The sequence below is a fragment of the Rana temporaria genome, chromosome 7 (assembly GCF_905171775.1).
Source record: "Rana temporaria chromosome 7, aRanTem1.1, whole genome shotgun sequence".
Taxonomy (NCBI): Eukaryota; Metazoa; Chordata; class Amphibia; order Anura; family Ranidae; genus Rana; species Rana temporaria.
The window spans coordinates 19,180,921-19,206,407 of record NC_053495.1 but is presented as its reverse complement, the minus strand read 5'-3'; the positions used below and the strand labels follow the sequence as shown (position 1 = coordinate 19,206,407).

At 46.4% G+C, this 25,487-nt stretch overlaps 1 protein-coding gene across 3 annotated transcripts in view; it reads right to left on the bottom strand.

The window, feature by feature from the left end:
* Positions 1 to 14,062: 14,062 nt before the first annotated feature.
* PRRT3 (proline rich transmembrane protein 3) overlaps positions 14,063 to 25,487 on the bottom strand; it is a 77,373-nt gene continuing 65,948 nt past the window's right edge. For all 3 annotated transcript variants that reach the window (XM_040359007.1, XM_040359009.1, XM_040359008.1), the window contains exon 4: positions 14,063 to 16,705. In XM_040359007.1, the coding sequence (XP_040214941.1) occupies positions 14,664 to 16,705 (2,042 nt within the window). In that variant the 3' untranslated portion in view covers positions 14,063 to 14,663. The remainder of the gene's footprint in view (positions 16,706 to 25,487) is intronic.

Sequence of the window (25,487 nt, the reverse complement as noted above, 5' to 3'; positions counted from 1 at the left end):
TTAATTCGTTATTTAATTAATTTCGTTAAGTTAGGTTCGTTACATGTGTTAAATTCGTTTTCGGAACTCGTTCGTTTTCGACCGAATTTCGAAAAATCCGGTCGAATTCGAAAATTCTCTTTTCGAATATAATTTCGAAATTCGATCGGAATTCGAAAAAAAAAAAAAAAAAAAAAATTCGAATTCCAAATCGAAAACCTGTGGACGAAATTCGATCGGAATTCGAAAAAAAAAAAAAATTCGAATTCCAAATCGAAAACCCGCGGACGAAATTCGATCGGAATTCGAAAAAAAAAAAAATTTCGAATTCCAAATCGAAAACCCGCGGACGAAATTCGATCGGAATTCAAAAAAAAATTTTTTTTCGAATTCCAAATCGAAAACCCGCGGACGAAATTCGATCGGAATTCGAAAAAAAAAAAAAAAAAAAAAATCGAATTTCGTCCGCGGGTTTTCGATTCGGAATCGAAAACGTTCGGATTCGGTAAATTCATTAATATTGCAATTCGGGAATTCGTATGCATCCGAATGTCCGAATAATGAAAAATTCGTCCGAATTTCGATTCGGAACGAAACGAAATGCACATGCCTAGCGGCTGTCCAGAACGTTTTCCCTTCATTTTGCATCATTCCATGCATTGCCAGCACCAGTGGCTTTGGACCAGGTGAGGAGACATTCTGATTAGTTTCCTAGAGCGGAGATTCCTCTTTTTCATCTGCGCACATCAGTGAAGAAGAAAAACAACTCATTTGCAAAATTATACAACACAAACTAAAAAAAACTTTTTGTTTTGTTTTTTTCAAAATATTCAGTCTTTTTTTAGTTTTTTTAGCAAGAATGAAAAAAACCCCAGTGGTGATTAAATACCAGAGTGATATTTATTTTTGTGAATTAAACACTGTGGGCCAGATCCACGAAGCGCGGCGCTTCTTTACGGCCGGCGTAGTGTATCTCAGATACACTACGCCGCCGTAACTTACAGCGTATTTCCCGTATTCTCAAAGAATTTGCGCCGTAAGTTACGGCGGCGTAGTGTAACTGTGTCGGAGTAAGGGCGCGCAATTCAAATGGATGAGATGGGGGGCGTGTTTTATGGTAATACGTCTTGACCCGACGTAAATGACGTTTTTTCTGAACGGCGCATGCGCCGTCCGTGGAGGTATCCCAGTGCGCATGCTCGAAATTAACCTGCAACAAGCCAATGCTTACGACGTCAACGTCATTCTACGCAAAGCCCTATTCGCGAATGACTTACGCAAACAACGGCCATACTTAAAGCGGATGTGCCATGGGAAAATAATATTAAAAGCCAGCAGCTACAAATACTGCAGCTGCTGACTTTTAATATTAGGACACTTACCTGTCCTGGAGTCCAGCGCCGATCGCAGCAGAGGACGACCGATCGCTCGTCTCTCTGCTGCTCCCCCCGCCATCCACGCTGAGGGAACCAGGAAGTGAAGCGCTGCGGCTTCACTGCCCGGTTCCCTACGGCGCATGCGCGAGTCGCGCCGCGCCCGCCGATTGGCTCCCGCTGTGTGCTGGGAGCCGAGTGTTCCCAGCACACAACAGGGGACAGACAGGATGTGACGGAATGCCCGTCTTTTGCCCGTGAATGCCGGGCCGGAAGTGGGTGCAAATACCTGTCTTTAGACAGGTATCTGCACCCCCCTCCCCCCTGAAAGGTGTCAAATGTGACACCGGAGGGGGGGAGGGTTCCGATCAGCGGGACTCCACTTTAGGGTGGAGAACCGCTTTAACATTGAGTACGCCTCATATAGCAGGGGTAACTATACGCCGAAAAAAGCCTTACGGAAACGATAGATACGCCAGCGTAAACGCTTTGTGGATCTGGCCCTGTGGTGTGAAAACCATTGTGAGATGAAATAACAAACGTATGTATGATGTGTCTGACCTCACAAATGCGCTTCTGGAAGAATGGTCAAACATTCCCATAGACACACTCCTAAACCTTGTGGACGGCCTTCCCAGAAGAGTTGAAGCTGTTATAGCTGCAAAGGGTGGGCCAACTCAATATTAAACCCTACGGACTAAGACTGGGATGCCATTAAATGTCATGTGTGTGTAAAAGCAGGCGTCCCAATACTTTTGGTAATATAGTGCATAAGCATATACTTGCTCCCATGTAAAACGCATTAAAGCGATTGTACATTTAATTTAGTGCTATACAGTTTCGAACCACATGGTGACACTGTGGCTTAGCTGAGTTTCTTCTACACCCACCATCAGTTTTGCATAGAGCAGTTTTACAAATGGTAGAGTTACGCCGCGTACGCGCGATCGTTTTTCATGAGGAGAAAAATGCAATTTTTTTAATTGGTCATTAAAAACAAGAGGGTTTACTTCCTCTTTGAGGTTTGATTGCCGTTCGTAGGTCCCCTGGACCCGGAACTTGGCACACGTGTAGCCCCATTTCTCCTCTACAAGTGTGCAAAGTTTTTTGTCTGGGGTACCTACGGCTGAGGAGCACCGATTTTTCAAACCCCTTCCATAGACTCCCATGTTAAACGTCAGTCTAGTCATGGGCACAGTGAGGCATATATACAGGTTTGATCAGGGCCGGCCCTATGATGGGATCGGGTGGTACCATGGGTACCAGGCAGCACTTTTAGGGGGGCAGCATTCTGCCGCCTGCAAGACAGCCCACTCCTCTGCCTGTGATGACACTCACAGCCGGAGGGGAGCAGTCTGCGAGTGAGAAAGGCAGGCGCCGCTCCCTCTGAGGAACCTGTTGTGCCGAGAATGGTTGCCTGTCGGAATCTGTTCCGCCTAGCTCTCGGCTCCGATCGGAACTCCGCTTCTCCAGCCCTTTGCATTGCCGCTCTCTCATACTCCAGCCACAAATTCTTATGATCCTAATACCGCCCCGTCCCCGTGCGTGTCCCCGGTACAATGTTATTACTCATTATGGCAGATTGGATAGCAGCGTTTGCCCCCCGGAGACAGCCTGTGTACAGGATATATCTATGCCTATGCCTATGTGGTTCAGATGACTTTGACTATTTTCCTCTTTTGTCTGTCCTGAAGAAGCCTCATGGCGAAACGCGTAGACGCACAGGGGACATTTATAGGCAACATACATACCTGACATCTTGTATGGTTTTCTTTTTAATGTTGTTTTATGTAACTACTTTGTAATAAATTTATATATTTTTTACTATTCCTGTCTGTGTTGCCTATAAAGTCCGGCCATTGGTTGCTTTCCTTAAGCAATTTTGTCTTTATCACATGAATAGAGCCATGACAGGTCCTCTTTATACATGTATAGAGCCATGACGTGATTTTTTGGGGGGGGGGACAGGCAGCACAATGTCTTGGGCCGGCACTGGGTTTGATGAAGACTATCGCCTCCTGACAGCATTAAATGCAGCCGGCTGAGTGCCGCCAGATGATGTTAGTCTTCACTAAGCCTTAACACAGGTCCCTAAAGAAGGAGACCCGACAAAACACCTTTGGGATGAATTAGAGCGGAGACTGCCAGCCAGGCCTTCTCCTCCAACATCAGTGCCTGACCTCACAAATGCTCTTCTGGAAGAATGGTCAAACATTCCCATAGACACTCCTAAACCTTGTGGACAGCCTTCCCAGAAGAGTTAAAGCCGTTATAGCTGCAAAGGGTGGGGCCAACTCAATATTGAACCCTACGGACTAAGACTGGGATGCCATTAACCACTTAAGGACCGCCTAACGCTGATATACGTTGGCAGAATGGCACGGCTGGGCACAATCACGTACCTGTACGTGACTGTATAATGCCCAGCCGTGGGTTGCAGGCGCGCACCCGCGACCTGGTCCGAAGCTCCGTGACCGCGGGACTCGCGGATCCGATCCCTGCTGGAGTCCCGCGATCGGTCCCCGGAGCTGAAGAACGGGGAGAGCTGTGAGGAAACACAGCTACCCCTTTCTTCACTGTGGCGCTGTCATCGATCGTATGTTCCCTTATATAGGGAATCACAATCGATGACGTCACACCTACAGCCACACCCCCTACAGTTGTAAACACAAATGAGGTCACACTTTACCCCTTCAGCGCCCCTTGTGGTTAACTCCCAAACTGCAATTGTCATTTTCACAGTAAACAATGCATTTTTTGTCGCTCTATTTTTGTTTATAGCGCAAAAAATAAAAAACGCAGAGGCGATCAACTACCACCAAAAGAAAGCTCTATTTGTGGGGAAAAAAAGGACGCCAATTTTGTTTGGGAGCCACGTCGAAGGACCACGCAATTGTCAGTTAAAGCGACGCAGTGCCGAATCGCAAAACCTGGCCGGGTCCTTTAGCTGCCTAAAGGTCCGGGTCTTAAGTGGTTAAACTTCATGTGCGTGTAAAGGGAGGCGTCCCAATACTTTTGGTAATGTAGTGTACAGGGTTCTCTAATCCAAGGAATAACAATAAAAACTCATACATGTATCCTGTTTTTAAAGACATATTTTATTTACAAGGGTAATTTGGCACACAGCATGACTGGCACACAAGCCTTGGTACTAAGTAATATACAGGTACAAATATGGAGGCTCCTGTGCAGTGATAGAGAGACGTATCACACCGAGTCATGTGATCGTCTCTCTCCAGATTGTCACAGCTTTATTTGTACACTTCACACCGACGTGCAGACCACCGGTCTCCTGGTTCAGCTGCCATAGGCAACCTCCACCGATCGGGGAGGGAGCACTCATATTTAGGAACTCTTCACTTTCATCGGTTGCTGGTGCAATAAAAACAGCATGTGTACATATATACACTAGTATAAAGACAGATATACATATAAAATTACTTTCACACATTGAAAGGTCACTCCACCTGAAAGCGGCGCATCAGTTTTGGTTAGATGCCAGTGAGCTAAATCACCGATAGCATTGAGCCAAATGTATCTGGGCTCGGTTCAAGGTAGGTTTGGTGAACTTTACTGACATTCAAATCCAAACCCCACTGAAGTCAACAGGAGCTGAGGGACGCAGGAGAGGAGGCAGTTCAGTGGGCGGCGCCGGATCAGAATAGGCATTGCGGCGGGCGCCGCTGCTCTTTGTTTTACCGACTGACAGGCAACGGAGAAGCTCCAAGCCAATAGCGGCCACAGGGCACTGAGTGCAGGCGGCCTACCGGGATATTTCCCGGGATCCCGGTAGGCCAGTCCGGCCCTGGCTGAATCTTAGTCATTACCAACGGGGACCATTTTCTAAGGGGACTTCATTAGTGGGATCTCCCCATTGTGTTGTTAATCTCCTTCCCCTAAATTGCTTCGGAGGGACCCTGTGTTGGTAGCTGGATAGGCTGAAAGGCCCATTTCCGGTAACATGGTGATTTAAGCATGTAGCTCCTCCCTACGTGTTTCGTCATATGTTGATATATGTGCCCCGGAAGACACATAGGATGGAGCTACATGCTGACGTCACCACATTATCACAAGTGACCGGGAAGGGTATCTATGTGCTGGCCGGAACTGTTTTGAATACTGCGCAACACATTTTTCATATCTCGAAAGGGTCTATATGAGTTTTATCTTCTCCAGACAATGTTTGAATCTGGTGAAGAGTGTAGGAAACGTGGCTTGCATGGACCCTTACATCACACTCTATTTATGACTTCTGTATAATAAGAGAGTCACATAAGTTTGGTGGGCCTGCATTTGTGGACATTTAGTGATTCTGCTATGGTGGAACATTTTCACAGTGTGGACTTTTGCACTATACAGTGGAACCTTGGATTACGAGCATAATCCATTCCAGGAGAGTGCTCGTAATCCAAAGTACTTGAATGTCAAAGCTTTGTCAGAGCTTTGGCTTGAATCCTGCTCGTTTTGCGAGACAACACTCGCAAACCGAGTTAGGATATTTTAAAATACAGCGCTCGGTATTGCGAAACTCTCGCTAACCGAGATTCCACTGTAATTTGGGACATTCTGGGCCAGATTCACAGAATAAGTACGCCGGAGTATCTGCTGATACTCCGGCGTACTTTCAAATTTGCCGCGTCGTATCTTAATTTGTAATTCACAAACAAGATACGACGGCATTTGGCTAAGATCCGACAGGCGTACGGCTTCGTACGCCTTCAGATCTTAGGATGGAACACTTCGGCGGCCGCTGGGTGGAGATCGCGTCGTTTTCCACGTCGGGTATGCCAATTAGCTGTTTACGGAGATCCACGAAGGTACGCGCGTTCGTCGCATTCTCTTATGTCGTCGCTAGTCGGCTTTTCGCGTCGCAAAGTTACGGCTGCTATTTAGGTGGTGTAACAATAGACAGCCCATGTTAAAGTATGGCCGTCGTCCCTGCGTCGAATTTCAATTTTTTTTGCGTAAGTCGTTCCGGGAATACGAAAGTACGTTACGCACGTCGCCATTCAAAACATTACGTCGGGGCGACGTCATTTCGCGCGAAGCACGGCGGGAAATTTCAAAACGGAGAATGCGCAGTACGTTCGTCTCGGGATTGCGCCTAATTTAAATGGTCCCCGCCCCATTTGAATTAGGCGGGCTTGCGCCGGACGGCTTTACGCTACGCTGCCGCAAGTGCTTTGTGAATCAAGCACTTACGATGAAAACTTGCGGCGGAGTAACGTAAAGGGGATACGTTACGCCAAAGCGCAAGTACGTGAATCTGGCCCTCTTTTTTCACGATTATGACAAGATATATGTTTTTTTTTTTATATTAGCGTAACACAACTGGTTTACATTGTTTTAAGTATGATAAATATCTCATAGTAAAATTAGTTGGTGCTTTTCACTTCATAAGGTTTATATACACAAGCCCCGGTTTTTGATACACCACATTTAGGTCGGAAGATCTGATAAATGAAATGCAGGAACTCCAGCTCTGGAGAAGGGTGATCTAACGCACAAGCATCTAGAAAAAACTGAAATAGGAGGTGGAGTGACCCTTTAAATACGAACTATAAAACATCTCTGCAAATACTGACACTTGTGTAATAGAGAGGTCAGCCAAGTAAGGCCGGATCTCGCATTAATTGTGACCCATATTGATTCGTTGAGGGCTTACATTCTAAGAGGGACACACTGGCCCCGATTAATCAAGGCTCAAGCAGCACTTTAAATTAGCTTAAGGCATGCTAAAGTGGCCATTCAGACAGTATCATTGTATGCCATGTTGGCATGCCTTGAGTGCTAGTTAGCATTCCTAAACTGCTAATGCAGCTTGATGAATCAGGACAATTGTGTCTCTCCACGTCCAAAACTTCACTCACATACCTACAAAAATTCCTGTAATTTATTACGCCAAGAAAGTTTCGACCAGCTCTTCCCCTAAAATTCAAGCTCGTGTCAGAGGTAGTTCCTCTGCTGGTGGAGGCTTTGATGACTACACCTATACAGGGATGGACTGGCCATTGGAACTACAGGGAGTTTCCCGGTGGGCCGATGGCTCAGTGGGCTGGCTTCAGTGACAGTGGACTGCCGCCCCCCCTCCGCTCCTCTGTCTCTCCCTTCCCGCAGTGCTCACCTCCTCTCCCTCCCCTGGGGGAAACAGACAAGCAGGGGGAGGACCAGAGGAGCAGGGGGGACGACAGAAGAGCATGGGGGAGGGGACAGACAGCTGACTCAACAGCTATGGCCTGGGAGATTCTCTTTTCTGCCCAATCTTGTCCCATAAGGGGGGGGGGGGCACCAAACTGATTCTTTGCCCCCCGGTGAAATAATGTCTAGCTTCCCCACTGGTACTGCCTATAAAAGTACCAGTACCAGCCGTTCTACTCTAATAAAGTAGAATGGCTAGTGGCTAGTGAAGAGGGAGAGGGGGACTTGGGTGGCCGGGGGGGCGGAAGTTGTCCGGCCGCCATGGGAGATACCTGTCAAAGTGGGCCAGTCTGGATGAAGTCCAGGGCCAAATTTTTGTCCCAGTCCAGCCCTGCACATATATGAGCCACTGTGGTCTGAAAGCTACATGAAAGTCTTGGTGGACACCAGTGGATAAATGAAGGAGGTGAAGCTTAGAACTTTGAGTAGAACTTCCCATTGGATAGTCTCAATCTCTCACATTCTTCTGTACAAGGATATATTGTTGTATAGACATATAAATGGTACATTTTTTACATACTTGCCAACAATTCTCAAATATATTTCAATGACTAATGCCACGTACACACGATCGGAAATTCCGACAAGAAAACCGTGGATTTTTTTTCTGACGGAATAGTGGCTCAAACTTGTGTTGCATACACGCGGTCACACAAAATTCCGACCATCAAGAACGCGGTGACGTACAACACTACGACGAGCCGAGAAGAATGAAGTTCAATGCTTCCGAGCATGCATCGACTTGATTCCGAGAATGCGTGGTTTTTTGCGCGTACAGACGATCGGAATTCCCGACAAAAATACCTTTTCTTGTCGGAAAAAATTGAGAACCAGCTCTCAATTTTTTGCTGTCGGAAATTCCGAAAAGTCAGATGGAGCCTACGCATGGTCGGAATTTCCGACCAAAAGCTCACACCGAACTTTTCTTGTCGGAAATTCCGACTGTGTCATAAGACTTCACAAGAAATGGGAGTGGTTTATCAGTCTGAGAAATATTTTATTAAAAGGTGGGGTTTAGTCCAGGGCGTGGCCTGTTTTCCATTGGTACTCATTGGCAAGTGTCGGCACTCTGGTGACAGTTAAAGTGTTTGTAGAGTCACATTGTGACTTTGCTTCTATGCAGTATGGTTTATACAGTCATAAACTATAGTGTGTGTTTTTTTAAAATGATAATGCTAAATACCTTTTCTCACGTGATCCCCCTCTGTTATCAGCCATCCAGCAGAGGGAGGTCATGTGACCGCACAGCTGCGGTGTGAGAAAAGGTATTTACATAGTTACATAGTAGGTGAGGTTGAAAAAAGACACAAGTCCATCAAGTAGAACCTCTGGGCCAGATTCACGTAGATCAGCGGATCTATAGATCCGCTCGATCTACGTGATTTAAGATCCGCTCCCGCAAGTTTGGGAGGCAAGTGGGTAATTCACAAACCACTTACCTCCAAACTTGCGGCGGCGGATCCTAAATCCCCCGGCGGAATTCAAATTCCGCGGCTAGGGGGAGTGTACTATTTAAATCAGGCGCGTTCCCGCGCCGATTTAAATGCGCATGCGCCGTCCGGGGAATTTCCCGGAGTGCATTGCTCCCACTGACGTCACTAGGACGTCAGTGGTTTCGACGTGAGCGTGACTTGCGACGCGCGTGTTTGTGAATCGGCGTACGCAAACGACGTTAGAAAATTCAAATTCGACGCGGGAACGCCGGCTATACTTAACATTGGCTGCGCCTGATAAAAGCAGGGGTAAGTATACGACGGGAAAGCCGCTACGGAAACGTCGTAAGAAGACTGCGTCGGGTCCGCGTACGTTCGTGAATTTGCGTATCTCGCTAATTTACTTATTATTCGAGGTAAATCAGCGGGAACGCCCCCGGCGCCATTTTTAAATCGAAAATAAGATCCGACAGTGTAACACATTGTAACACTGTCGGATCTAGCCCTATCTATGCGTATCTGATTCTATGAATCAGGCGCATAGATAGGACCAGTGTAAGTCAGAGATACAATGGTGTATCTGTAGATACACCATCGTATCTCTTTGTGAATCTGGCCCATAAACTATAGTGTGTTTTTTTTAAATGATAATGCTAAATACCTTTTCTCAAGTGATCCCCCTCTGATATCAGCCATCCAGCAGAGGGAGGTCATGTGACCGCACAGCTGCGGTGTGAGAAAAGGTATTTACATAGTTACATAGTTGGGGTTGAAAAAAGACACAAGTCCATCAAGTCCAACCTCTGTGTGTGATTATATGTCAGTATTACATTGTAAATCTCTGTATGTTGTGGTCGATCAGGTGCTTATCTAATCGTTTTTTGAAACTATCGATGCCCCCCGCTGAGACCACCGCCTGTGGTAACATTATCAAAAAAAAAAAAACACACACACTGTCGTTTATGACTATATAAACCAGAGGGGATACAAGTATTTTTGCTGCATTTTGCAGCAGAATAGTGGCAGGAGGGGCGGGGAGGAGATTGGATCTTACACTGACAGCCAGGGAGGGAAGGGGAGAGGGGAGAGACTCATAACACAAAGTGGGATAACAGAGGCAAGTGAACTGACCACGGTATCATGGTATCAGCAGCCACACAGGGGGACACACGAACAGGCAGGATCAACCAGGCATTTTACAACATAGAAAGGGACAAATTACAAAACACAAGCACTGTGCTTTAGATCATGCCTTAAAGGAACAGGATCTTTTTTTTTTTTTTTTTTTAGGGTTACAGCTGCTTCACGCCGGGAACCCTACTGCGCATGCGCGAGGCCCGCTCCTCTCTCCTACTGGCCCAGCGGCCGGGGGGAGGGAGGAGGAGGGAGCCCCGCGCTGATGTCATGGGCCGCGGCCTGGACTCCAGGAAGTGGAAAAGGATACCTGTCAAAGACAGGTACCCTGTCCCCCCTCCCCCTGAAAGGTGCCAATTGTGTCCCACTGGAGGGGGGGGAGGAATCCGATGAGCGGAAGTTCCACTTTTGGGTGGAACTCCACTTTAAGTCCCTGTACTGATGTAGGAGTTGGAGTAAGGAACTGTAGCACATGATGGCAGACACTGGCAGTGGCGTCACTAGGGTTGGTGTCACCCGGTGCGGTAAAACATGGTGTCACCCCCCCCCTCTGTCTAGGCTGCCCAGCACCAAGCAGGCAGCGCACGGGCACGGGGCGCACCCCAAACCAGCCCCTGTAAATGATAGTATATGGCAGTATAGTGGCAGGTTAGGGTAGTATAGAGTAGTATAGTGGCAGGTTGGTGTAGTGGGGTGGTATAGGACATGTTAAGGTGGTATAGGGCATGTTGGGGTGATATAGGGTAGTTTGGGGTGGTATAGGGCAAGTTAGGGTTGCATAGGACAGGTTGGGGTGGTATAGGGCAAGTTAGGGTGGTACACCGCAGGTTGGGGTGGTATAGTGCAAGTTAGGGTGGCATGAGGCAAGTTGGGATGGCATGGGAAAGGTTGGGGTGGTACAGGGCAAGTTAGGGTGGCATTGGGCAGGTTAGGGTGGTATAGGGCAAGTTATGGTGGCATAGGGCAGATTGGGGTGGTACAGGGCAAGTTAGGGTTGCACAGGGCAAGTTGGGGTGGCATGGGAAAGTTTGGGGTGGTACAGGGCAGGCTGGGGTGGTACAGGGCAGGCTGTGGTGGCACAGGGCAGGCTGGGGTGGTACAGGGCTGTTTGGGGGGGTACAGGGCAGGCTGGGGTGGTATAGGGCTGTTTGGGGTGGTACAGGGCAGGCTGGGTGATACATGGCAGGCTGGGGTGGTACAGGGCAGGCTGGGGTGGCACAGAGCAGGCTGGGGTGGTACAGGGCAGGCTGGGATTGCACAGGGCAGGCTGGGCATGTCAGCTAAAAAAAAAAACGGGATGGTGTCACCCCTCTAGCGGGTGTCACCCGGTGCGGACCGCACCCCCCGCACCCCCTAGCAACGCCTCTGGACACTGGCATCCAACACTGCCGGGAAATGCCAAATACTTAAGAGAATGAAGGAGGCTGCAGTGCTGGAATGGAGGAAAAGTAGAAGACAAGAGTAGAAGACCTTTTCTCTCGGTTAGACCACAGCTGCCTTTTTGGAAGAACCTTACATGGTCACTCTAAAAGGGCAATAAAGGGAACTTGGTTAAAAGTAAATGAACTGCCATTGTTAATTTGTTTTTGATGGTGCCGGTATGCTCATTCTTTTTTCAATGTTTAGAGCATCGCTGACTATGAACAAGCAATTAGGGTTTTCGAGAGTTCTTACCTCTTTGTACCAATAAAAATCTGTCAGCAATGGCAGTCCCAATGATTCTTTCTAAAGTTCAAGCAGTAAAAATGTTGGCTCCCTTAAATTTTCTAACTGCTCTGAAAAATGACAGCTGAAATATCTATCAAAACAAATTCTCTTTTTACAGTTTGCATTCTATGGGGTTTTTCAACTTTTTCACTTTTTTCCTAAACTATTGACTTTTCACAGTTTTTCTCATGCACTTGGACACAACAACGAAGTTTTATTGACAAAAAAAATTGGCCATTCTTTGCTACAAAATGTTTTCTAAAGATATCCTGGACTAACAGGTTCACAGCTTCTTGAGTCACCGTGCGGGGATGTGCAGCATGGTGCGGCAGCAGTAAGTATTTATGCCCGACGCCCGACGCTCGATACGCTGGAGGGGAGAAATACCATTGCCCTCTATGGAGATGGTTCACATCTCCACGCCGAACGCCGAAACGCCGAACGCCTGAAGCTCAAAACAAGTCCCGGACCCTTTTTTTTCAGGCGGCTTCGGCGTTCGGCATAGGAGATGTGAAAAATTGACGTTGTTTGCGTAAGTCGTCCGTGAATGGGGCTGGACATCATTTACGTTCACGTCGAAACCAATGACGTCCTTGCGGCGTACTTTGGAGCAATGCACACTGGGAAATTCCACGGACGGCGCATGCGCCGTTCGTGAAAAACATCAATCACGTTGGGTCAGGGTTGATTTACATAACACACGCCCACCTCTTCACAATTTGAATTAGGCGGGCTTACGCCGGCCTATTTACGCTACGCCGTCGCAACTTTCTTTTAAGAATACGGCACTTGCCTGTAAAAGTTGCGGAGGCGTAACGTAAATAGGATAGGTTACGCCCGCACAAAGAAATGCCATTCTTTGTGAATCTACCCCATTGTGTGTTGTCTCATGCTGTTGTGGACTCCTTGGCTGAGATCGTTTGACTATTATGGGATGTGTAAGTGTCTTGCTGTGAGGAAAGAGGGAGGGGGACTCCTCCAGCAGCCCCCAGACTGTTTACTGATGAGAAGTTTGAACACACCTGACCTGTGTGTCCATTGTCATTGGACAGTTTAACCTGCCATGTTTTCCGAAGGGTTGGGGAAGTGTTTTGAAGAGTACATGTGCTCGAATAAAGTAGTCTGCTGGTTTTTACCCTACACTGAAGTACGGCTGGTGACTGGGGGGGGGGGGGGCTAAAGAGTCCTGGATAGTGCTGGTTCTGGACAGAGGAAGCATTGACGGCGGACCAAGTTTTGTTTGAGGACAAGGGTTCATTACAATGCCATCATCTGTCTAATGTCTCATGAAGACGGGCCTTTTGCCCTTTTGCCTTAGCAGTGCTGGTCAAATAAATGTTTTTGAAAGCAAAAACACAGCAAAGGGCTGCAAGTGACCTGCTTTACGTGAATGTATCTCAATAGGACATGCTGCATCCAAAGAAATGCAATGCACAGCAGGTCAAACACAACCACGGAACTTGTATCCATACTGCACCATTAGCAATCTGCTTTCCTTGGTTTGAAGTGGCCTTCAAGTGCACTTCAAACCAAAGAAGAAATGCCAATCTACACAAGTCCTAAAACTGATTTAATCGTTTTAGATGGACTCAGGCCTCGTACACACGGCCGAGTTTCTTGGCAAAAACCAGCAAGAAGCTTGCTGGTTTGTTTTTTTTGCAGAGGAAACCGGTGGTGTGTACACTTTTCAACGAGGAAACCGCCAAGGATCTCGTCGGGCCAAAAAGAGAACATGTTCTCCATCTCCTTGACGGCAATGGGAAAATTTGGCTCGCCGAGATCCTCGGCGGCTTCACAAGGAACTCGACGAGCAAAACGATGTGTTTTGCCCGTCGAGTTTCTCGGCCGTGTGTACGGGGCCTGACTCTTTTTTACAGAAACCCTTGAATTGTTATCAGATATGTTATAGACCGAAAGTTGAAATTTACAGTTGGGCTGCCCTAAAAGTGCCTTTGTGGTACATTAGCAATCAATTACATTTCAGCTGTAATTTTTCTAGTGCTGGTTGGTTTTCAAGTGCATCTATTGGCTGTTGTGGCAATACATTTCTTCCCTTAAGTTTTTACATATCAGACTCGATTTGTCTGTACAGTAGACACAGGCATAGTGACTACATCTTGGACTTTGTGGTGCCCATTACCCGTGTGTTTCAACACATCGCTCTAAATGTTTCTTCAAAAGGATGTGTCTGATTGTCATTAAACACAGTCAACGGAAGGATTTAACACCTTCGCGGTCTAGATTGGGATTTTTATTCCAGTACAAAAGTGTAGACTTCAGACAGTTTCCATGGAGACCTCTGGTGCACATCCAATGTCTTGGCTCTGCTTGGCTTGCTTGACACGTACCTTGTAGTACCACATTTTACATATCATTCCTAATAAGTTTTAGATTTCCGTATAATGATATTCCACTTGTTAACATCCATCAGGGACAAAAACCCTGTCCATACAATTGTGTTTTAGATAAAATAACAAATATACTTTTCGTCGTCCTTTTAGGTAATGGCTTAAGCCTTTGTATTTGGCCTTTGAAGAAAACCACCTTGACAGTTCAAAATAAATACTTAAAAAAAAAATCAGTAAATAAAAAAAAAGTAAAGCAATGTTGTTGCCTATAAACACGGATAGGCAATGTGCTTATTATAGAGATTTACTATATATAGTAACCAAACAGAGGGTTCTTGGTATGTGTATAATCTTTGTCGGTTTCCCAAAATCCGTTTTTCCTCAAATGTTTTTTTTTTTTTTTATTAATCCCCCTAGTAATGAAAGTTTTTAAAACATGGCAAACTTTTTCTTTGTAACATGTCTATGCTTGTTAACACTTTTTCGGCATATCACAGTTCGATGGTCTCGCTAGCAATGCTGTTAGAATCTGTGGTCTGACTTTTTTCCATAAACCTCCTGCCAAAGGATTTCTCAGGCTCGCTGCTTTTTGACATGATGCTAGGTTGGGATCCTTGCTTTAGAAGTTGAGACGAAGGCGAGTCTTCGAGAGGAAGACTTTCCACTGAAGATAGGCCATGGCGCCAAGGATTCCAGCTGATTTTGATGGACCCTTTGGAAATGCTGTCTATGGAGCTAACCGAAGCCACAGGTTCTGTTGTGACATCTCGAGGAAGCTCTTTGCTCTGCTGTGTACTTTCACTCTGGGAGTCCAACTCTGTCGTTGAACTACCATCAGCCAAGCTGTACAGGTAGTCTGGATTGCTGCATCTTCTCATCTTCAGGTCTGCGGAAATCAAAGGGTCTATAGTTTGGTTCATGGCGGAACATTCTTTCAGTGAAGAGCATGAGTCTTGTCTTGTTAAGTAACTTGGGTACTGTAGACTGGAATCCAAAAATATGCTGTCTCGGACCAAATGCTCTCTAAACAAAGCCTCATCGATGCTTCTGCTCAGATTGATGGGCGATGGAGGTCGAAACTCCAAATCAGCCAGCGACAGCATAGACTCTTTTTCAAAACAAATACTTGTGTAAGAGCGACCCATAGTTACGTTTTGAGATTTCGCAGCAAACACCACGTCTGGCTTAGGTCTGAAAAGAGGTGAGGAAGAACGACTATTGTTACCGATACCGGGACCTTTTGTCTCGTTGTTCTCTTTGATGATTCTAAGAGGAACGTTCTCAGCCTGGTTTCTGATGATGCTTTTACTTATGTTGTTGTTGGACATCTTGTCCTGGAGGCCGTTTGTCCAATCGTAGCAGTTGTTCGGATACTCTGGTGCCTCTGTTTTTTTGTAGGTGCAAAAGTAGCTGATGATCTTGGACCAGCACGTGTGATCGCTGCTACTGCACTGTAGACAGAAGCTGTGTGAGGCTACAAATATCATGGAGAAACACAGAACTAATTCAAAGATCCTGTACCAGAACTGGAGGAACCACCAAGACCAGAAAAATTCATTTTTCTGACCAAGTAGCCCATAAAGCCATAATATGGCATACACTTGCATGCCACAGCAAAGGAGTCCAAAAACACTGCTGACTAATAACACTCTGGAGGATGTAAACATACACTTTATACTTCGTCCTTGGGTTTGAACCACTGCTATGTCTTCAACAGGAGATACTCTTTGCGTTTCATTTACAATATCTTTGCTGCTTTTTCTCAGGCGATAATAGGCCACAAAGTTACCCACCATGAGAAATATGCCCCAGGAGATGGAGAGGATCTGCAAGACCATGTTTACGGAAGGGTTCAGGAGATGGGTTAGAAGATCAGCGCTCAGGAGAACAATAAAGTGGATAACTGCTATAACAGCCAGCAATGCCAGGCTCTGAAACTTTGGAGGCAGCAGCTGTAGACGGGCAATCTTCAAAACCAAAAGAACCAAGGTCGCGAATGTGGAGATCATAAGTGGGAAGGTGACATTGCAAAGGACAAGAGCAATAGGCCGCGAAATCTTCCCTTTTGTTCCGTAAGGATCCAGGAGGAAAAATACACCTCTGAGGATTCCAATCGCAAACAAGAGGCCATTTGCAACAATAACATACGGGAGGTAGGTCACTTGTAGGATGGGAGATCCGATAAGGTTGACAAGCGCAATTAAAGATAAAAGAAGAAAAAGGGAACCTGTGCCATAAACGTGCATATCCCAAGCAAAACTTAGAGTGTGCCGAAGGTCATCCCACTTTAGAAGTGTCTTATTGGTGCCAACAAATTCACACGTGCCACCGTTCTTGTTGCAGATCGGAGTCTCTAGTGTCGATCTCATAGAGGTGAAGCTGGTTGGGACATCAATCAGCTGTGGCCGGCGAAATGCCCTTTGGGTTGTGACCCTAATTTCCCCACGGCGCCCGTTCTTTTTGGACCCATTTGGGAAGACTCTGATTGTTGCAGACTCTGCTAGTTGTGGATGTTGAGTTTCTGCCACAGGGTCTGAAAAACAAAATTGATAGTAATAATTAGGAGTCTTGATTTAATAAACACGCCCATTAAGATTACATCTAAACAGTGATTTTTAAAAGGACAGTTGTCCCTGGAACAGAAAAGGGGAGGAAATCCTCAAATTACAGTCCCTATAAGTACATACCCCCCAACTTTCTGAGATGGGAATGAGGGACACCTATCCGCAAAAGTATGCAGGCATAGGACACACCCCTGCCGCGCCCCCTTAAAGGAGAATTGTACAAAAAAAATAAGATTGGTTAAACCCACAAGGGCTTTTTTTCCCGCCACTATTTCTTTATATTGGCTTTTGGAATTTACAAATGCAGCAATTTAGAAATCAGATGAAAGGTTTAGCGCTGGGAAACACTTTTTGATAGATAAAAAGTGCATTTTATATACAACTCTATAGATCAGACCAAAATGAGGGACAAATGAGGAGAATGAGGGACAGAGGGACATTGCTCCAAATCAGGGACAGTCCCTCGAAATCAGGGACAGTTGGGAGGTATGCGAGAATAAGCCGAGGCACCTAATTTTACCAAAAAACTGGGAAAACTTATTGACTCGAGTATAAGCCTAGGGTGGGAAATGTGGAAAAGAGGGTCAACAATGCCCATCTGCAACCTCACTGTGCCCATCAGCAGCCTCACTGTGCCCATTTGCAGGTTCCCTGTGCCCATTTGCAGCCTAAAGCCCTGTACACACGATCGGTCCATCCGATGAAAACGGTCTGATGGACCGTTTTCACCGTTTAACCGATGAAGCTGACTGATGATCAGTCGTGCCTACACACCATCGGTTAAAAAAACGATCGTGTCAGAACGCGGTGACGTAAAACACAACGACGTGCTGAAAAAAATGCTTCCGAGCATGCGTCGACTTGATTCTGAGCATGCGTGGATTTTTAACCGATGGACGTGAATAAAAAAGATCGTTTTTTTTCTATCGGTTAGGTATCCATCGGTTAAATTTAAAACAAGATTGCTTTTTTTTAACCTATGGATAAATAACCGATGGGGCCCACACATGAACGGTTTGGTCCGATGAAAATGGTCCATCAGACCGTTCTCATCGGTTTGATCGATCGTGTGTACGCGGCATTACTGTGCCCACCAGCAGCCTCACTGTGCCCATCAGCAGCCTCACTGTGCCCATTTGCAGCCTCACTGTGCCCATCTGTAGCCTCACTGTGCCCATTTGCAGCCTCACTGTGCCCATCTGCAGCCTTACTGTGCCTACCTGTCTCATTAGTGCCTATCTGCAGCCTCACTGTGCCCATCTGCAGCCTTAGGTACCTTTGATCTACCGCTGTGTCATGCAGTGGCAGTCGGCGGCCATCCACTGTAACAAAGCCCTGCCTCCTCCTTGTCCATGATAGACGGAACACTGATTCAGTTTCCCAGCATTGTTAAGTGTTCCGTCTATCACGGACGAGGAGGAGGCGGGGCTTTGTTACAGTGGGCGGCCACCGACTGCAGCTAAGACTGCATGACACATCGGGAGACTCGAGTATAAGCTGAGAGGGGCTTTTTCAGCATAAAAAAAGTGCTGAAAAAGTCGGCTTATACTCGAGTATATACGGTAATTTTTAAACAAAGCAGCTAAGATCAGCCTAGGAAAGATTTTTTTTAAAAGAGACGCTAAAACTCCATCTACTGGCTGTTATGAATTTTAATATTTCCTATTTACTGGACATAAAGAAAACACTTTTTTTAAAATACTTTTTTAGCCCTGAACCTATAAAGAAAAAATATATCCAAAATGGGCTAGATTCAGAGACAGTTACGCCGGCGTATCAGTAGATACGCCGTCGTAACTCTGAATCTGCGCCGTCGTAAATTTAAGCGTATTCTGGAAACCAGATACGCTTAAATTAGGCTAAGATACGAGCGGCGTAAGTCTCCTTCGCCGTCGTATCTTAGGGTGCATATTTACGCTGGCCGCTAGGTGACATTTCAGCGTAGAATATGCAAATGAGCTGGATACGTCGATTCAGAAACGTACGCGCGCCCGTCGGATTTTTTACGTCGTTTGCGTAAGGCTTTTTCCGGCGTAACGTTACTCCTGCTCTATGAGGCATAGCCAATGTTAAGTATGGACGTCGTTCCCACGTCAAATTTTTAGGAGCATGCGCACTGGGATACGTTCATGGCCGGCGCATGCGCCGTTCGTGAGAATCGTCATTTACGTGGGGTCATGTTTTATTTACATAAAACACGCCCACCTCTTGACAATTTGAATTTGGCGCGCTTACGCCGGCAGATGTATGCTACGCCGCCGTAACTTAGGGCGCGGGTTCTTTGTGAATCCAGCCCCAGCCTCACTAAGTTACGGCGGCTTATCGTATCTGAGATACGCTACGCCCGCACAAACTTACGGCGGGCTTTCTGAATCTAGCCCTATATCTACATCCTCCATTAACATGCCGCAAACTTTTCACAGGCACCAGTTTCAATAAAGAATAAACTGAAGAAAAACTTTTCACATTCAATAATTATTTTTAGACATAAAAGAGCGAAAGTTCATTTTTCTAACCTCATCCAAAAATGCATATAGGTTCCATTTGTATGCTTTGTGTATAATAGATTGGCGCTATGATGACACAGAACTGTAAATTGTGGCATTAGCAGCAGACAGACGATTGCTCCTGCCATGATCAAAAGGTTTTGTGACTGTAAGTGACGAGAAATCTTTTAGATGTTTTAATGATCAGGAATTGTATATTCATCCTAGCCGTGATCAATCAGATCCCTAAAGCTCTGAGACGGTTCTAATGTACTTATGGAATGTCTGCATTCCTGAACATTCTAGTCACCGGCTTACACTACAATGAGACACATTCATGGGACAGGTCATGGTATTGCTGTTGACATAATGTAACTTAATTCTATGTTGTGCTCTAGGGCTGATTGGTCAAGACCAAACAGTCTCCTGATGAAAAGGATATGTTGATATGGTAGTACAGGTCACCACTATGGATTTGTAAATACCGTATTTATCGGCGTATACCGCGCACTTTTTTCCCCTGAGTTTGAACTGCGCCGCCGACATATACCGAGCGCAGTACACTCGGGTACATTCGGCCAGGCTCGGCTTCGCTCGTGGTCACGCACTGTGACGCCTCCTAGCCTTAATGCGTGAGAAGTCGAGCGTGCCCGAGTGTTCAAACACATCGCGGGAAGCGGGGATTCGACTCAGAGACAGCGCTGGAGGACACCACCGAGGCCGCAGACGGACGCCGGACTGGACAAGGCCGCCGATGGACGCCGGGCAAGACACCGACGAGGGGCATTCAAACTGTAAGTATTTTTTTTTTCTGAAATTTCCCTTCCAGGATGGGGGTGCGCGCTATACGCAGGTGCGAGCAATACCCCGATAAATACGGTACCTTAAAGGGGTAGTAAAGGTTTGAGTATTAACAAACATATCATACTTACCTCCACTGTGCAGCTCATTTTGCACAGAGTGGCCCCGAACACTGTCTTCTGGGGTCCCTCGGCAGCTCTCGCGGCTCCTCCCCGCATCAGATAACCCCCCAGGAGAAGCGCTCTCCCGGGGGGGTTACCTTGCGGGCGTGCTCCCGAGTCCAGCATTTGCGTCCATAGACACGAATGCCGGACTCGGCCCCGCCCCCCCGGTGGCCACGTCATTGGATTTGATTGACAGCGGGAGCCAATGGCTGCGCTGCTATCAGTCTATCCAATCAAGAGCCGAGAACCTCGGACAGAGGGAAATTCCAGGACTCAGGTAAGTAAAACGTGGGGGCTGGGGGGCCGGTGACTGCCAGGTGTTTTTTCACCTCATTGCATAGGATGCCTTTACAACCCCTTTAAAACTCAGCTCTGGACTCCACAATCCCCTGAGATTGTGGCCTTTTCTAAAGTCCTCAGGCCAGTCATATGACTTGATGTAGGGTGAATGAAGGGTGCTGCTGTGTTGCCAGTGGCGTCACTAGGGTTGGTGTCACCCGGTGCGGTAAAACATGGTGTCACCCCCCCCCTCTGTCTAGGCTGCCCAGCACCAAGCAGGCAGCGCACGGGCATGGGGCGCACCCCAAACCAGCCCCTGTAAATGATAGTATAGGGCAGTATAGTGGCAGGTTAGGGTAGTATAGAGTGTAATAGTGGCAGGTTGGTTTATTGGGGTGGTATAGGACAGGTTAAGGTGGTATAGGGCATGTTGGGGTGATATAGGGTAGTTTGGGGTGGTATAGGGCAAGTTAGGGTTGCATAGGGCAGGTTGGGGTGGTATAGGGCAAGTTAGGGTGGTACAGGGCAGGTTGGGGTGGTATAGTGCAAGTTAGGGTGGCATAGGGCAAGTTGGGATGGCATGGGAAAGGTTGGGGTGGTACAGGGCAAGTTAGGGTGGTATTGGGCAGGCTGGGGTGGTACAGGGCAGGCTGGGGTGGTACAGGGCTGTTTGGGGGGGTATAGGGCAGGCTTGGGTGGTATAGGGCTGTTTGGGGTGGTACAGGGCAGGCTGGGGTGGTACAGGGCAGGCTGGGGTGGCACAGAGCAGGCTGGTGTGTTACAGGGCAGGCTGGGATTGCACAGGGCAGGCAAAAAAAACCCCAAAAAAACGGGATGGTGTCACCCCTCTAGGGGGGTGCAGACCACACCCCCTGCACCCCCCTAGCAACGCCTCTGAGTGTTGCCCTCCACAGAGGGTGGGGCCATGACACCCTGCACTCCCATTATATATTGAGTGACACGTCATTCAACCTGGAACACTGAGGACATCTTGTTGCGAAGAAGATATACTGCGTGAAAACCTATGGATTAATGTTTTTTTACACTATCATGGGAGCTATTTAAAAAAAATAAAGATTTATCCCAGAGTTGGGCTTTAAACCAAACTTTATATAAAATCCATAACCAGACATCAAGCCCGGTATTGGATTTTCCTTTCAAATTTGGCTGTTAGTGAACGTAGCGAATACTAACATATCCAAAGTTACGAAATTATCCGAAATAGCAAATGCCGCATCCAAACAAATGGAACGGAATTAATTAATAATAATAATAATAATAATAAAATGTTTTTATTATTATTTATTATTAATTTGTTATGTTCTATTCATTTAGATACAGCATTCGTTATTTTGGATAATTTGTAACTTCGGGTTAAAATTTGCATTAGTTACGTTCTCTAACAGCCAAATTTAAAAGGAAATTCCAATACCTAATAATTTAATAGTTGGTAATAGTTAAGTTATTATAAGTTAGTTATTATTTCGGATTTTCATTTTTTTGAATTTCCATTCTTATTTTCAAATTTAAGGATATTTGGAAAAAATGTAATGGGTTTTCGTTAATTCAGATATTTCCAAATTAACGAATTTGTTAAAATTGCTTAAAAAACGAATTTGGAACATAATTAATTGCACATTTCTAGACTGGATCAAACAACCTTTTTACACAATGCAGAGGATTAACCCCTTAGGTTCCACAGTGAGTATAACAAGCATGCTTTACTGCATATACAGAACGATTTTACCGTTGTGGGTTCAGTAACACTTTATTAAAGCAGGGGTTCCACCCTATAGTGGAACCCTCCATGATCGGAACCCTCCCCCCTCCGGTGTCTCATTTGACACCTTTCAGGGGGGAGGGGGGTGCAGATACCTGTCTAAAGACAGGTATTTGCACCCACTTCCGGCCACACAGTCTCGGGCAGACTGCGGGCATGACGTCACCTCCCATCCCCCCCGTTGTCGGCTCCCAGTACACAGTGGGAGCCAATTGGCAGGCATAGCGCGACTCGCGCATGCGCCGTAGGGAACCGGGCAGTGAAGCCGGAGCGCTTCACTTCCTGGTTCCCTCACCAAAGATGGCGGGGGGGCAGCAGAGTGACGAGCGATTGCTCGTCCTCTGCTGCGGACGACGCTGGACTCCAGGACAGGTAAGTGTCCTGATATTAAAAGTCAGCAGCTGCAGTATTTGTAGCTGCTGGCTTTTAATATTTATTTTTCAGCGGCGCTCCGCTTTAAGTAACACTTTCAGGTCTTGTGCCTCCCTCAGCCTGTGACCAGACAGTGAAAGGAGAAGCAGCAGACTGATCAACTCATCTCTCCATCACTCTGGGCTCTCCTCCTATCAGCATGCACGTTGCACTACAGCACAGCAGATTGGTTCCTTGTGCTGCTTTTCACTTTTAACCACTTGCCGACCGCCTTACGTAATTTAACGGCGGCACTTTAAAGATGGATATCTCGGTAACGGCAGCAGCTGCTGCCACAACCGAGGTATCCATCTTTAGTGCCAACGGTCCTGTAAACGATAACGGCGGTCTCCGCGGCGGATTCGCCGCGAGATCGCCGTTATCGGTGGCGGGAGAGGGCCTCCCCCCCTCCCGCCGCTCTCCTGCGCCCTCCGCCGCTTACCGGAGCCGTCGGTAGCGGCGGAGGCAATCGGGTCCGTTCGGCACCTGTGTGGGGATGCGACTGAGGGAAAAATCGCCCCCACCCGTCCCCATATCTCTGCTGGGCGGAAGTGACGTCAAAACATCAGTCCCGCCCAGCGTCTTAAAGCAACATTTTTTTTTCTGTCATTTGAAAAAATGACAGTTTAATTTTTTTTTTCTTTTTTTGCATTTAAGCCTAATTATGAGATCTGATGTCTTTTTGACCCCAGATCTCATATTTAAGAGGACCTGTCATGCTTTTTTCTATTACAAGGGATGTTTACATTCCTTGTAATAGGAATAAAAGTGATATTTTTTTTATTTTTTTATTTCAGTGTAAAAAATTATAAAAATAAATAAAAATAAATAAGAAAACAAAAAAATATTTTTTAAAAACCCCCCGTCCCGACGAGCTCGCGCACAGAAGCGAACGCATACGTGAGTAGCGCCCGCATATGAAAACGGTGTTCAAACCACACAAGTGAGGTATCACCGCGATCGTTAGAGCGAGAGCAATAATTCTAGCCCTAGACCTACTCTGTAGCTCAAAAAATGCAACCTGTAGAATTTTTTAAACGTCGCCTATCGAGATTTTTAAGGGTAAAAGTTTGACGCCATGCCACGAGCGGGTGCAATTTTTAAGCGTGTCATGTTGGGTATCATTTTACTCGGCGTAACATTATCTTTCACAATATATAAAAAAATTGGGCAAAAATTATTGTTGTCTTATTTTTTAATTCAAAAAAATGATTTTTTCCCCAAAAAAGTGCGCTTGTAAGACCGCTGCGCAAATACGGTGTGACAAAAACTATTGCAATGACTGCCATTTTATTCCCTAGGATGTCTGCTAAAAAAATATATAATGTTTGGGGGTTCTGATTAATTTTCTAGCAAAAAAATTGTGATTTTTACATGAAGGAGAGAAGTGCCAAATTAGGCCCGGTTGTCAAGTGGTTAATATCTTAGCTCTGCTGTACAGGGGGTGCAAGAGTCTGATACCAAATTTAATTTGGATATTTGCTCAGCTTGCATGTAAAAAAAAAAAAAACACTTATGCATTAATACATATAGAGCTCCACTATGTTTCTCTGGCTGGAGTTCATTCTTCAGCATTCCAAGCATGTGTTGATGATCACATTATCAGTGCACTCTCATCCGCTGTATCGGAATGGCTGCAGGCTTTTGCTTTTCCTGCTGGCTGCACATTGTCTCCATATTGTTTGTTGGGAGTTCAGTGTAGCGAAGGTAACCGACCAGCCATGGTGAAGCGGGAGATCACAGGTCGCTGGGTCTGTTACAAATGTTTATAAGAAGCACATCAAACGCGGAGGGATGAGGTCATCGGTTTTATTCAAGGGCATTGTGATCCAATGTCTAGGCCACCAGAAGAGAAAACTTTATCTAACTGGGATTAGGACTGTCTGGGTGGCAAACAATAATGCCGTTATTTTACTGAGGGCCATTCATAGTCAATTAATCCTTCTCAACTCTACCGAAAAGGAAAAGTATAACGAGCGCATATTCCCAGTTATTGTTTTAGAGCTTCTCTTGCAAATTTTGCTAGGACTTTTTACGTATAAAAATTGTAAATTGAATTTTCCACCTTGTTTTGTTAAAATTTTGAAGAAATTTCAATAAACATTATTGAAACATAAAAATTGAAAATCGACAACAACCCCCCCACCTCTTTAGCCATGCAAATAATCCTTTGATCAGCCAGTCTCCTGATCAGTGCCACCTTAACGGCATCATGGGCCCCTGCACAAAGTAACAGGGAGGCGAACAGTGGGTGTTGCGAATAGGCGTGCGCACATGCGTGGTCCACGATCTCAACTGTCCCACGATCTCTGAGCTCAAAGCTACTGCAATGGGGAGGAGAGAGTGCATGCAAGGGAGTCTGAATCAGAGAAAGAGCTTACTCTTATGAACAATCTTGGATACAGGGAACTCTGCATTTCCGATTTGACCATAACTGGTTAGATTAGATGAAGATCTTCTTATGATATATGCCATCCTCATTTACAGTAGGTACCCGCTGTTCCCCCACCATAGTGACACAGACATTTCATGTCTTATTTCAGACCAGACATTGCTGCTCCTGAAGAGTGGATTTCAATACTCCACGAAACGCGTTGAGCCTCTGTATACGCAATGTTTCAGCCGACTGTGATTGCGACCGCCGGGCAGTGCATCGGCGTCAGGGGCGAGAGTGCGCGCCTCTGGCTGCTCGCACGCGCCCCTATTGGCTGCTGGGAGAGGTGACGTATAGCTACGTGCTCTCACCCAGCAGAGCCGACCTGCCGCAGTATGACTGCGGCGGCTGGTCGGCAAGCAGTTAAAGGGGATGTAAAGGTTCTTGTTATTTCAC